Below are 13,720 nucleotides of genomic sequence, written 5' to 3'. Positions count from 1 at the left end.
GACAGCTCACTGGTCAAGAGCACTGCTGGATTCCCAGACCCCTTCTGTAAAACTCCAGTTCTGGGGGATCTGGTGCCTCCTTCTGGCTTCCATGGATGTAAGTTACACAGACAAACATAAATATATAAACAAAATCTTAAAAACAGAAAAGAAAGGACATGTGAAGCTAGGTTCCCTCAAGCATTGTTGGTATAGACAGTGCTCTTTGAGAAGAACAATCCTTTAGAATGGGGTGTGCACTAATTTTTCACACTGTGGAACCCAGTGGGTACCACCAAGTATGTTCTGTTGCATGCCTGATGATGCCTGTTAACAGAAGGACTTACAGACAGTACCAATAGTACTCCAGAAATTGCACGTGTTCACCAGTATGGAAAAGGATAAAGCACAGTTAATGAGTACAATGTCACAGGCAGCTATGATCACATTGAGGGGGGAGCCAACGAGAGCAGTCAGCACACCAACAGCAGCAGACACTGGACCCAGCGGCTGGAAACAAGAAAAGACACGAAGGTGGTGTGGACAGTTGTGAGGGGAGCTGGGGAGTATGCTCAAGATACTCCGTGTACATGCGTGAAACGTTCAGAGTAAATAAAAGTCTTAGAAAGGTAGAGAGCAAGAGGAAAAAGAGGTGTTGGATCACCTTCCCTGTTGCTAAAGCTGAACAAGTCAGTATCACATACACACGACAAGGCTGTGGCTGCCAAAACTACTGCCTCTAGTTTATTAACTTATGTACCCATTCAATGGCACAGAGTGACTGTTTTCCGAGCACAAACTCTGTTAAGATGACAGATTTGGCCATGTCTTTCCAGTTAGATGAGCATGCACGCACTCGAGCACACACACACACACACACACACACACACACACACATGCACGCACGCGCACACACACACACACGCACGCACGCACGCACACATGCACACACGCACGCTCACAGCTGACCCACCTGTTTCTGAGGAGCCTCTTTGCTGTTTGTGTTTGCTCAGCCCCTCCATGACATCTTGAATTCTCCAAAGTTCTTTCTGGATCTGTGCCCGTTGGATCCCTGCCGATTCACTCTATCAGTAAAGACGGACAGGTCAGTGCGGTGGGGCCTTGCTAGAGGGGCTGCACGGGAAGGAGGGAACTTTCCCTCCCAGCCCTCACTCTCCCCTTCGGGATGGCAGGCCAGCCCCCAGCTCTTGCTGCCATGCCTTTTCCACTATGACGAGCTCTCTCCCCGTGCAACTGTGAGAAAAGTATAGACTCTTTTTCCCCAAGTGCTTTCTGTCATGGTTTCCTATCACAGTGACAGGAAAATAACTAATTCAACAATAAGTTAGGAAAAAAAGTCAGTTATGTCTAATTATATGATAAAAAGAGAGTCACAGAGGATTGCGCCCGCAGGGTATTAAGGATAATACACATGAGCCCATGACGTTGCGAAGATAAAAATTAAAGTGCAAAGAGCAAAACATAATTTCCCTGACATAAGTGTGTTACTGTACACGTTGAAGTGTAATTTGTGATCCCAGAAAAGCACACTCTTAGAAGGGACTACAAATTGAAAATGAAAAGAGAACAAAAACTTACCATTCCTTAGTTAAAACAAGACAAAAACAAGTCTCTGGGGAGAGAAGGAAAGCCACAAAAGGTTCTCGACTGGCTCCCTTGCCTACGGGTCCATTTTCACTAGTTTCCAATACACAGGCACAGTGGGCTGCAGCTCAGTGGTAGGCAGTGTGCTCGCCTGGTAGGCAGTGTGCTCGCCCGCATGCAAACACCCTCAGCACAACCCCCCACCCCACTGGATTAAAGGAGGGGTAGCTGTTGTGTAACTGCTTGATCTGTTACAGTTGCTAGTTTGTTGACGCTGCAGGTGTAGCCCAGAGCAGTTCAATGGTACAGCTGATACTTAGTATTTCTCTGCCCAGGATCACCTCCTCCCATCCTTACTATACAGGCCTGACGCTATTTGGGGTTTCATGATTCACTGAAGGGAATGGGACATATCCTGTGCTACTTCCTAAATTCGAGAACATAAAACCACTAGGCTGACAGAAATAAATACATGTGTTTGCAATACAAATGTTCAATTACAACTTTTACTCTACTCTGGATATCATGCCTTTTGGCTAAAAGTCATACAATTTCAAGACTTGTTGCAACTCTGTGACCCTTGCAGGGAAATAATATTTTCAGAGACTCCACACTGAACAGCACTTAGCCACCTGTAACCCTTCGCCCAGGGATCCAGTGCTGCTCTGGAAGAGCAGCCAGTGCTCTAAAGTGCTGAGTCATCACTCCATCCCCAAGGAAAATATTTAAAAACAAACATCATTTGATAAATAGGGTTGGCGGGGCACATTTGTGACCCCAGCATCTGCAAGAGCTACAAGAGCGACACAAGAGAAAAACAATGCACACAATGAACAATTCAGAGTGACTTGTGAAAGAGTCTGCACAAGTCACACTTACAGAAGTGCTGAGAGCTGAGGTGAGTGCTGAGAGAGCTGAGCTAGGTACAGGGAGCACAGCGCCTGAGGGAGCACAGCGCCTGAGGGAGCACAGCGCCTGAGGGAACTACGCTAAACACCACGAATCAGAAGTACTTCAGGGTTTATCAGGGCTCAGTACAATGCAAAGGCTTTAAGGAGACGCACTCTGTAGGAGAGTCAGAACCCTGTCACCGAGGACACTTGGGTGTGTATGAACCCGCTAAGGCTACAGAAGTTCACCGAGGGCAGACCGCCTGTCCTACCTGCACTTCCCCAAGGCGGTCAAGCTGCTCCTGCATCTGGTTCCTGGTGACAGTCACGTCATATTCTAACTTGTCATACTCTCTCCAGGCTCGTTCCAGCTCCTACAGTCAAAAGAGTCATTATTTTAAAGGGGACCCATGTTTTCCTGTATACTTAAAACCTCGCAAGATTTCAGAAAATTGTACGGCTTACTGGGGAAAAAAATCTCTTGGCAGAATGAAGCCAAGAACATGGTAAGCAAGTGTTTTATTGAGTTATGCCTCCAGCACAGAAACAGAAGTTGTTAGAACTCATTCCTGTCTATGGTTTCCTCTTTTCCAAGGCTCAATTCATTCAGAGAAAGCACGCGGTGTCATTTCAGAGTCTGGCTTATTTTATTTAATGCAATGTATCTCCTTCACTTCCATCTATTTTTTCTGCAAAAGTCATTATTTAATTTTTTTATGGCTGCAAAAAATCCCTATTAAAAAACACCATATTTATTGGATTATGCACCCGTAGGCTGGTTCCCTTGCTTAGCTCTTGTGGCTGTTGGTAGTAGCCCTGGATGAACAGTGTTTCTGGGGAGATATAGCTGGGATACAATGGTATGGCTGGACCATCTGCTGATTCATTTTATTTTTAACGCTGTGTGTGTGTGGGGGTAAGCGCGTGTGAGTGGATGCCCCTGGAGGTCAGAAGAACTCATCACATCCCCTGGAGCTGCTGCTACAGACAGATGGGAACCACCCCACAGGGATGCTAGGAACTGAACCTGGACCCTGGGATAGTGAAGCCGTCTCTTCGGCCCTGTGTTCAGGAACCTGACATTCGCCCAGCCGTGTACAACCTCACCAGTGTGGGTAAAGTTCCTTATTTCCTCTCCAGCGTTGGTGTCCTTTGTTTTCTTGTGTTGTGGTTGTGAGCCTAGGCTCTAACAGCCCAGCCTTGTGTCTTTAGAGCACTTGTTAAGACTGATTTACTTAATGCGTGTGGGCGTTCACTTGCTTGCAGGCATGCATGCGCACTGCATGAACTCCCGGTGCCCGCAGGGTTGGGAAAGGGCATCAGGTCCCTGGGAAATGGAGTCATGCATGTCTGCGAACCACTACATGGGTGCTGGAGTTACAGGTGCGAGCTACCTGACATGGGTGCTGGGAACCAAGTGAGGCCATTGGGAAGAAGAGAAGCAAATGCTCGTTTTTTGTTTTTTAAATAAATTATCCATTTTATTTATGTGTGTTGGTACTCTGCCTGCATGTGTGTCTGGGTGAAGATGCTGGATCCCCTGGAACTGGAGTTACAGACAGCTGTGAGTGGCCATGTAGGTGCTGGGCATTAAACCTAGGTCCTCTGGAAGAGCCAGGGCTCTCAACCCCGACCCATCTCTCCAGCCCCCAGTAAGCACTCTTAACCACTGAGCCATCTCTCCAGCTCCTTAACTCTGGCTGGACTTGATCTTGAAATGATCCCCCTGTCTCGGCCGCCAGTGCTGGGATTGTAAGTATGCGCCTCGTGCCTCACCACACCTGGTGTACGCTGAAAAACGTAAAAAAGCCGTGCTTGGCAACACATGACTGCAGCCCCTGCTGTCAGAAGGCTGAGTTAGAAGCAGGGCTTCCTGGTAACTTAGGTAGGTCCTGTTTAAAAAAAAAAAAAAAAAAAACAAGAGGCTGAGGAGTGTGTGGTGGTGGAGCGCCTGCCAGGTGTATGCAGGGACTTGGGTCAATGTCCCTGAAAGGAAGGCTCCATGGTCACCAGGGCTTGTTGCCTCTGCAGAGGACCCGAGTTCAGTTCCCAGCACCCATGCCAGGCAGCTCCCGACTGCTTGTCACTTCACCTCCAGGGAATCCAGCACCTTCTCGTGGTCTACGTGGGTACCTCGAACTCACACAGATTCGCCTGCCTCTGCCTCCCGAGTGCTGGGACTGAAGGTGTGTGCCACCACCGCCTGGCTAATGAAATACATTTTAACATACTTAAGAATTTTTTTCTTATGAGCCGGGCGTTGGTGGCGCACGCCTTTAATCCCAGCACTCGGGAGGCAGAGGCAGGAGGATCTCTGTGAGTTCGAGGCCAGCCTGGTCTACAGAGCTAGTTCCAATAGTTCCAAGACAGCCTCCAAAACAATACAGAGAAACCATGTCTCGAAAAACCAAAAAAAAAAAAAACAAAACAGAATTTTTTCTTATGACCTTGCCTCAAAAACTAAAAGGAAAAAAAAAGAGACTCCCCATTTGCCTAATTCACAGAAAGCAGGATACTTCTCTCAGTGGATATCCATCTCATAAAGGCTCGAATTATAGAAAAAGGCTGCCCCTTGTTTTCATGTCCCTAAACACAAGTATGCCAACAAGAATTAATCTTTCTTTCTCTTTTTGTAGCTATAAGATCTCACAGTGCAGCAACAGGCTGGCCTTAATGCTCTAGTAATTCTGCCTGGACAGTATGGCGGGGTGTGACACCATATTTGGCTTAACATCTGCTGTGATAACAATTTTAGAGACAGACCAGCTAAAAACATTGAGAAAAGTCAAAAGACTGTAATATTTGTTGTTTTTGTTTTTTGAGATAGGGTCTCACGATGTGGCCATGGTTGGCCTCCTGGAGTGCTGGTGGGTTAAAGGCGTGTGCCATCACACCCATTTTAAATGACTTTTTTTTTTTTTTTTGAGACAGAGTGCGGCCTCTAAACCTGGCTCTCTGAGTTCTTGGATCACAGGGCGTGGCACCAGGCCTGGCTCTACCACTGACCAAATGGCCACACCTCTTCCTCTTCTGAGAAAGGCTCTCACTAAGTCGCACTGCTGACCCTGAATACAGTCTGCTACCAGGCAGGCCCTGACCCCAGTGACCGCCCCGCGGCACTGTGGCACCAGGTCCTGATGCCAGGAGGCTTCTAGGGAAGGCCAAGTACTCACAGCGGTGGCTCGGGAGAGCTCCCGACAGGTGCTGAGCAGCCCGCTTTGCAGGTCATCCCTCTGCAGCACCACAGACTGGATGGCGGCGGGGTTATCTGCATGCATCTCTATCTCTTGGCTGGCGGACAGCAAGGCCTGCTCAAGCGTGTACTGTTGGAGTAGAGAGGACGACACTGAATGTTCTGCACCACTGACTTAATTCCTTTTACTCTGGCTCCCCGCGGCCTCACAATCGGCACAGGCGGCAACGCCGACCGTACATAGGAAAGGTAATGGCCCTACTTTCTCCTTGTGCAGCTGCTGCAGCTTCTCCTCCAGGGCCCGGACCACTTTGTCCTGTTCACACAATCTGCTTAATTTGGCCTAGAAGAGAAGACGTCCGTTGTTAGAAATGCAAAGCCTTTCCTGTGATAGGGGGAAGGGAGCCATTTAAAACAGTCACAGATATCTAGTAGAACTTTGTAAAGATTAATTTAGTCTTTTAATTGAAATTCTTTATTCCATACAACCCACCCTCCTCCGCCCAGGGCATTTTTATTTCAATGAGAACTACCTAAAGTAAAAGGTTTTGGGCATGGAATGTGGCACATGCCTTCAATCTCTGGAGACAGAGGCAGGCAGGTTTTTTCATGTTACACCCTAGTCTACACACTGAGACCCTTCTTCAAAAAAAAAAAAAAGTAAGAGCAGTCAAATACTTAAACACACGGAGAGAAACAGTCTTAGTGTGCTTTCCAGCTCACATACCTCAAAACACTCTTAACAATCACGGATGCCACCTTAGACTACAGGCACACGCCACCATAACTGATGGAGCTCAGAGTCCCAGGAATGCTAAGCACAAGCTCTACTGCCAAGCTACAGTGCCAGCGCAAACCATTTATCTATTTATTGTCTATTTGTGTATTTGAGACAAAGTCTCCTCGGCTAGGCTGGCCTGGAACTTCCTCAAATCCTCCTGCCTTCTGCCTCGGCTAGGCAGGAATGTACCAACACACTTCCTGGCTTTATCTTTAAAAGTTCTTAATAGTAGTTGGGCTTCCGTGGTGCACGCCTTTAATCCTGGTGCTTCAGAGGCAGAGGCAGGAGGACCTCTCCGAGTTCAAAGTCAGCCTGGTCTACAAAGAGAGTTCTGGTGGTCAGAGATACTTACATCAATATCTACTTCTTCGGGTCTGTATTTGTATAATGTGCCTCTACATTCATCTTGTGACAGCTATAAGAAAAAAATGCCACAGAGAAACTTTAAAAATCATATTTAAGTAATACATATAGTCTATAGCGAACACTTTAAAATTCTGTCAAAAGGACGGCATGACAAGCGGGATTTTAATGATTTTTATACTTCTAGAAATTTAACTCAAGCACACACCGTCACAAAAGTAGAGAAACACTTAGCATTGATACAATACGCAAGATACATAAGAAAGATGCCAACATAAGCTGGTCAAACAATAAGCTGGCCAAACAAAATTAAGATAGCACCTTCCATTTTCCACCGTAAAGACAAACATTACTTTGATGGAAAATGGACAAACACTACTATAGCAGTTGCGCTGAACCAAATGTTTGCATCAGCATGTCCAGGGAGAGCATCTGTCACAGCGCATACACACACTCAGTGTGTGCACTCAAATCAACACATCTTAGCAAAACCGCATTAGCAGGACCTGTGACACACCGTATACATATATGCAATTTAAACACACATACACAATAGAGACTTATCTGGTTCTTCTGTCTTAAGAACTAAAAGATAATGAGGAAAAGGGCGGGTTTAATTGCAAAGAGAAAATCACTTGGCACCTCATAAAACTGAGTTATGAGTAAGTAAGTTATGAATAAACCAATTGCAGAAGGTTTATACTTGTGACTGAAAGCATTTGCATGCGACTGTTAACAGCAATTGTTACGTTTCTAGTACTGGGAACCAAACCCAATGCCTCATGCGTGGTTACCAAGCACTCTAAAACAGAGCACACAGTACTTCCGGCCTCGTCAGGAATTACTTTTCCATGACTGAAAATCTTTTAATGCTCTTCTAATAGTGTTTGCCACATGAATCTCGTTTCTGACTGTGCTTACCAAGGGTTCCACAGCCATCTCAGTCAGTCATACCCAGAGCACACCACAGCCTCTGCACGCATCATTTCACTGTCTTTTGATTTTATATTGACTGCTAGACAGCAACAAAAACACATTAAGCAAAATTGAGCTGAACCGTATTGTCTGTTTACTAAATGGCACATTTTCACTCACTGTCGGTTCAGGAGTAACACTCCCCAATATAATCTAGTTGTGGAGCTAAATATTATATACGTATACAAATCCTTAAGAGTGTGTTTGATTATATTTCCCCTCTATAAATATATGCTTGACTGTTACAGTTTTAAAACATCAGCAGAGAACACTAAATGGATCTAGAAATGTGGAAATCAAAAGGTTAAAAATTCAAGCATTCCAAACATACACATAAATCCTGGAATTACATATTTCATCTTATGACTTTACTTCACATACCTCATGCAAATGAACTGTAACTATTTAAGGTATGCAGAATGATCATTAGACCAAAGTTTTATACAAATGAATATTACATGAAAAATGAATTTGATGGTAAAAGAACACTTGTTTACTATTGTAGGTAAAGTTCAGCCAATAGCATCCTCATAGATGTCCTGTTTTTCTAGACCAAAGCACCTGGATCCAAGGAAGCATTTACACCTTTCCCTGAAAAAGGGACAAAGAGTGAGTTTTACAATGCTTCTATTCATGATCCCGCCTGGAAGAGGCCAAAATTAGTTTTTACACTGAAGACTTAAAGGCACATTTTGCTTCATATTTAAAGTTCAATGCAAAGCAGCTTTACTAACCCATGACCTGTGAAAGCAGCTAGCAGAGTGTGCTACAACTAGGTTATGGATCCTGTGCCCAAGGACCAAAGAGAAGAGCACCAGTCTGCTAAAAGGACTTATGGTGACTGTTTACGGCCCTGCTGTTGTTTTTATTTAAGAGTCATTTAGGACTCAGTTTTCATATCAGCTGCCATAGCACCAAAAGTGTCCACTGCACACTCACAACCTTTTGGTGGGACCTGGCTGCTCTGGCACTTACACCCATCCTCCCTAATGCTGAGATTAAGGGGGTTCGTCAGCTCGCCTGGCTGTTCCGGCTTTGGAGCGAAGTCTTCAAAGTCAGGAGAACACATCATATTTTAACTTATGTGTATATGTCACGTATGCGCAGGTGCCCAAGGAGGTCAGAAGAGGGTGTTGGGTTCCTGGGAGTTAAGAGTTACACAGTTGGTTGTAAGCCACCTTACAACTGAGCTGGGTACTTCTCAAAGAGTCCCAAGTGCTCTTAGCCACTCCGCCATCTTGGCAGCACCCCCACTCCTTTTTTGAGACAGGGTCTCATGAAGATCATGCTGGACTCAAACAAACAAACAAACACCAGCAAAGGATGAGTCTGAACTCCTGATCTTCTTGTCTGCCTCCTAAGAGCTGGGGTCACAATATTATGCTACCAACACAAAAAAGACCCCAAATCAAAACCAAGTCCCTAGTTCCCCCTTTTTTGGTGTGTGTGTAAGACACACCACTATCAGTGTGCATGTGGAGGTTAGAAGATAAATGTACTGTGTAGGACCCAGGGGTCCAACCCGGGCTGTCAGGCTTGGTGGTGAGGGTCCACTGGGCCATCTAGCTGGCCCCCGCCTTTCCTTCAAGAGCTGCGGCCAAGCCTCTCTCGTCAATTCTTCTTGATTTCATTATCTTCTCTCCCTCCTTTTACTTGTGCTGGGGACGGAATCCAGAATGGAGCAAAGCAGGCAGGTGCTCTCATCTCTAAGCCTTTGTTGTCCAATGCTGGCTTTTCTCTCTTTCATTAAAGCAGGCTTGGCATTAAGTTAAAATAAAATGGCGTTAAGTAAAATGTAAGTTTTTGAGGTGGGGATGGTGAGGCGTGTCTTTAATACCAGCATTCAGGAGGGAGAGGCAGGTGGACCTTTGCGTGAGGCCAGCCTGAGCTACACAGTGAGCTGCCAGGGTTAATGGTAAGACCCTGTCAAAAAAGAAAAAAAAAAAAAAAAAAAAAAAAAGAAAAAAGCAACCCCACCTCCACTAAGGAACAAAAACCAACCAAACAAACAAAAGAAAATTCAACCTTTAAAATTCCTCGTGTTTGTGAACTGTCTCTCTTACATGTACACAATGTACACACAGACACACACACACTCCAAGAGAGTTCTGTTACGCTGTAAAAACATTGAACATTTTTAAAGCTATGTGCTCTATGTGTCTTTGTGAGTGGATGCACTTATGAGTGTGGGCGTCAGAAAGTGTGCTCAATCCTCGAGGCGCGCTTGGACAGCCAAAGCCAGGTCCTCTTCAAGAGCAGCACCCTTAGCCACTCGCCTACGCTCTAGCACCAGTTTTGTTTTTTCCTCCCTCCCCTCTTTTTGGTGATACTCTTACTGTGCACCCCAAAGTGGCTTGAACTCAGAGCAATCCTCTGCCTCACCACCCAAGTGCCTGCGATGACAGGTGTGAAACATCAGGCCTGGCTTTGGAACTACTTTCAGTCTGATAATATACTATACCCAATGACCTGAGAACAGTCGGCTGGGGATGTAAAGCTGGTAGAGCGCTTACGCAGCGTTCATGAAGCCCTCAGTTCAATCCCCAGAACCAAACGAAACTGGGCACTCATACGTGCCTGCAGTCCCAGCACTGGTGGGGCAGAGGGAGGAGGGGCACAAGTTCAGCACCATCTTTATGGGGTGCTAGACAGCCTGGAACATGAGTCACTGCTTCAAAAGCAAAAACAGTATTATTAACAGCCAGACACAGTCGCCAAACTGTTAATCCCAGAACTGAGGAGGCAGAGGGACAGGGATATCTGAGTTCAAGCGCAGCCTGGCTTCATGATGAGTTCCAGGGCAGCATGGGCTACATAGTAAGACCTTGTCTCAAAACAAATAAGCAGTGGAAAAAAACAAAACAAAACCCCACTATAAAACTTCTAATCAAAAAACCCACCAACAAACAGAAGCAAACGATGTTCACAGGACTGCAGGCTTTTGCTGGCACACATCTTTCATCTGTGAGTAACTTCATTAGCAGTCACCATCTTATGAAGCCCAGAGTACAAGTGTGACAGGTAAAATGACTGACAAATTCACACTGTGAAACATCTTGATGCAGGAGCCAGAGAGGCAGCTTAGCAAGAGCACTGGCTCCTCTTCCAGAGGACCTGGGTTCCATTCCGTCTGTTCCAGGGGATCTGATGCCCTCTTCTGGCCTCCTCAGGCACGAGGCACTCATGTGGCATAAGACACTCTCTCTCTCTCTCTCTCTCTCTCTCTCTCTCTCTCTGTCTCTGTCTCTCTCTCTCTCTCACACACACACACCAAATCAAATCAAATATAACTGGACACTTGTTTACTACTGGCATTAGGTACTTTTCATTTGGTTAATTTGGAGAAAACCCGCTGTCTAGATGGATTTCCAGGAGGCCACCTAAGGAGAATTTGTAAATTATGGTGGTCCCAGCCAGGCTTGGTGGCCCATGAGGATAGTATAATCCCAGCACTTAGGAGGAAGCGGGACCCGGTCCCAAAACAGAACCACAGAGGAGGTGAGAATGCTCTGTGGGTAAAGCACTCGCTCTGAGCCTGCAGACCTGAGCTGGATCCTGGAGATGCCTCTCACACATGTGCCATGAAGGGTTACAAGGCATGACGCACTTCTGTCCGCTTGGAGTAAAGCTGCTTAACTTTAAATATTTAGTGTTTTGGTTACCTCTCGCACATTAAAGATGCTTTCAGTCATTAAACATATTTTAAACATTTTGAAAACTGGGCCCACAGTAGGCCTCACCTCTCAGCTTCATGGAGGCCTGCTCCCTGACCATAAGCACACTTCAAAGCCACTGGTACCGGGGCCTTTCCAGCCGGTGCAAGCCCACAAGCTTCCTTTGATCAGGTGCTTTCCATGTTTGAGTTAGGATCTATATTCATTTTTCATGTTGAGTTAGTTCTTTCCTCTGTGGCATGATTTAAAAATATCTCAACAGGCCACTGCCCAGAGGACTGGAGGGTGCGGGAGTGGGAGAAGCCGGTGCTGCTGAACACAGAGCCAGGGACATTTAGACCATGGATAAATAATAACTGGAAGCAATGGATACAAACACGTGACTTCCTTTGCAGATCTGCAGGTTACCAAGGTTCCTAAGTCAAAGCCTGCCGACTCCCGGGCACACTGTGAATGTGCGAGAAAGGAACGGGATGGGGCGTCCCCTGGGGGAAGCATAGGAAATGTAATACAGGACAGCCAACAGCCCTGCTATGTTACAAGTGTGGGGAAGGTTCCAGTCCATCAATACAGACACTAGATAGTCACCGCCCACATAAACGTGCTATCCCTGGAGTAGGAGGGGTTTGGAGGGCTGTGTTTAAAAGGAAACAGTTTATCAATCTTTCTCCCTGAAATCCATTTTTAACGCCTTCAGAGTGAATCCACAGAAACCTAGTAACTCTTGCTAAGTGTACTGCAGACCTCCAAGTATCTAGCAACCACATGATGTAAACAAAAGCTTTAGGGAGATGACACACTTAATATTCAACGCCAAGTGTTCAGCAAAGCCATGCTAAGGGTACCACAGCATCTTGGGGAGCATGGATGAAGTGTGGTTTCCCAAACAAACAGAAACGAAAGGTAAAAACACTGATGTCATGAGGAAGTCTGAGGATAGACAAGGCTGTCACTGAGAGGATTTGCAGATGACAATGCAGTGTCATTCACTGTCCAAGACCTTACTTGTTGGTACAGTTGTGGTCTTAGCGCCGAGTTCTCAATCATTGTGTGAACCATGGTGATAATAGGTTCATTTTCTTTCATCTATTTCAAATCAGGAGGAGCATACAGCAAACATCAGTTTACAGCACAGGTAGATTTGAAAGACGACACTGTAAATATATCCTCTACTTTAGTATCCTCCTAACAGTGCAGTTGCTACATTTCACCCCATGGTTGCAAAGACTTAATGCATACCAACAATTTCAAGCAAGCACCTAAAGCTATAAAATACACCAAAGGCTATAAATAAACCTCGCTGACTGCTACAGTGCTGCAATCAGATCTTACTTTAATCAATACAGCCAATTAAGAGCTACTTTTACCTATGTTAGATGGCAAAGCATTAAACATAAAAAGAAAACTTAAACTTTCTAGAGAGCGACAATCTGTGAATTTAGAAGGAGAAAAATGATATTGTTTAGTTTTATTTAGTAATAAAACTTAAACAAACTGTAGTTCTTAATAAGGCTAGTTAGGAAAAAATTAGTTCTCTAGGGCTATTAAAACTTTATACTACCCAACATTTTTACCACTTAGATAACATATTTTATTAAAATTAGTCTTTATAGGCATTTATATACACTCTTGGATTTTATCACAGTATAATGGTATATATAGAATCATTCAAGGACATTTAAAATAAAACTCATTCAGCAAGGACTCAGCAAACCTCCTTAGCTCCTGCCACAGTAGGCTGAAAGCATAACTTCACAATTCTAGCTATATTCTACTTCATTTCGGCTTCTAGAAAATTTCAGTTTCATGCAGCTTTGTAGTTAGCCAAAGCATTAAAAAAAAAGCATTCTGATATAGAAGGTAGATGGCTAACAAAATTTTCAGCATTTCTAAGCAGACAGGTCTGGTGTTCATCATGTCAGCTCATTTCTGTGATTCTCCCAGGGTTTAAGGAGTGCACTCGACTATCCTGTCACAAAACCTCTGAGTGCACCAATGAGGTTACTTTCATCAATGTAGTCAATTAACGTCTATATTAGAATGGACGATAAGGCATTGCAATGCACAGGATAATTAAACTTCTGAATCAACGGCTATTTAGAGTAGTGGTCCCTCACCCATGTGCACTGGAATCACTGGACACAACTCCTGAGCAACTCTCCTGTGTGGCCCGAGGAGCTCCATGCAGACACATAGCTCAGCCATGGTGCAGTCTGCTCTAAAGAGCCCTTGGACAGAATGGCTCGCCCCCTCCTTGGGA

General features: G+C 45.2%; 1 protein-coding gene across 38 annotated transcripts in view; it reads right to left on the bottom strand.

The window, feature by feature from the left end:
* Positions 1–13,720, bottom strand: part of Plekha5 (pleckstrin homology domain containing A5) — a 172,107-nt gene that overhangs the window by 22,564 nt on the left and 135,823 nt on the right. For 20 of the 38 annotated variants that reach the window (XR_005876589.1, XR_005876591.1, XR_005876590.1 and 17 more), the window contains 7 exons: positions 12,466–12,546; positions 7,361–7,396; positions 6,801–6,863; positions 5,930–6,010; positions 5,648–5,797; positions 2,747–2,848; positions 953–1,064 (listed from right to left, as the gene is read on the bottom strand). Coding sequence is in view for 34 of the 38 variants with exons in the window: in XM_040743463.1 (XP_040599397.1) it covers positions 953–1,064; positions 2,747–2,848; positions 5,648–5,797; positions 5,930–6,010; positions 6,801–6,863; positions 7,361–7,396; positions 12,466–12,546 (625 nt within the window). In the remaining 4 variants the exon portion in view is untranslated. Of the gene's footprint in view, positions 1–952; positions 1,065–2,746; positions 2,849–5,647; positions 5,798–5,929; positions 6,011–6,800; positions 6,864–7,360; positions 7,397–12,465; positions 12,547–12,569; positions 12,615–13,720 lie in introns of those variants that run through there. The other 18 variants (XM_040743472.1, XM_040743474.1, XM_040743486.1 and 15 more) reach the window with 4 other exon arrangements.

This window comes from Mesocricetus auratus, unplaced genomic scaffold, assembly GCF_017639785.1.
Source record: "Mesocricetus auratus isolate SY011 unplaced genomic scaffold, BCM_Maur_2.0 Super-Scaffold_100001, whole genome shotgun sequence".
In the NCBI taxonomy this organism is placed as follows: domain Eukaryota; kingdom Metazoa; phylum Chordata; class Mammalia; order Rodentia; family Cricetidae; genus Mesocricetus; species Mesocricetus auratus.
Note: the sequence above shows the minus strand (reverse complement) of the source record. Positions and strands in the feature narration are given on the sequence as shown.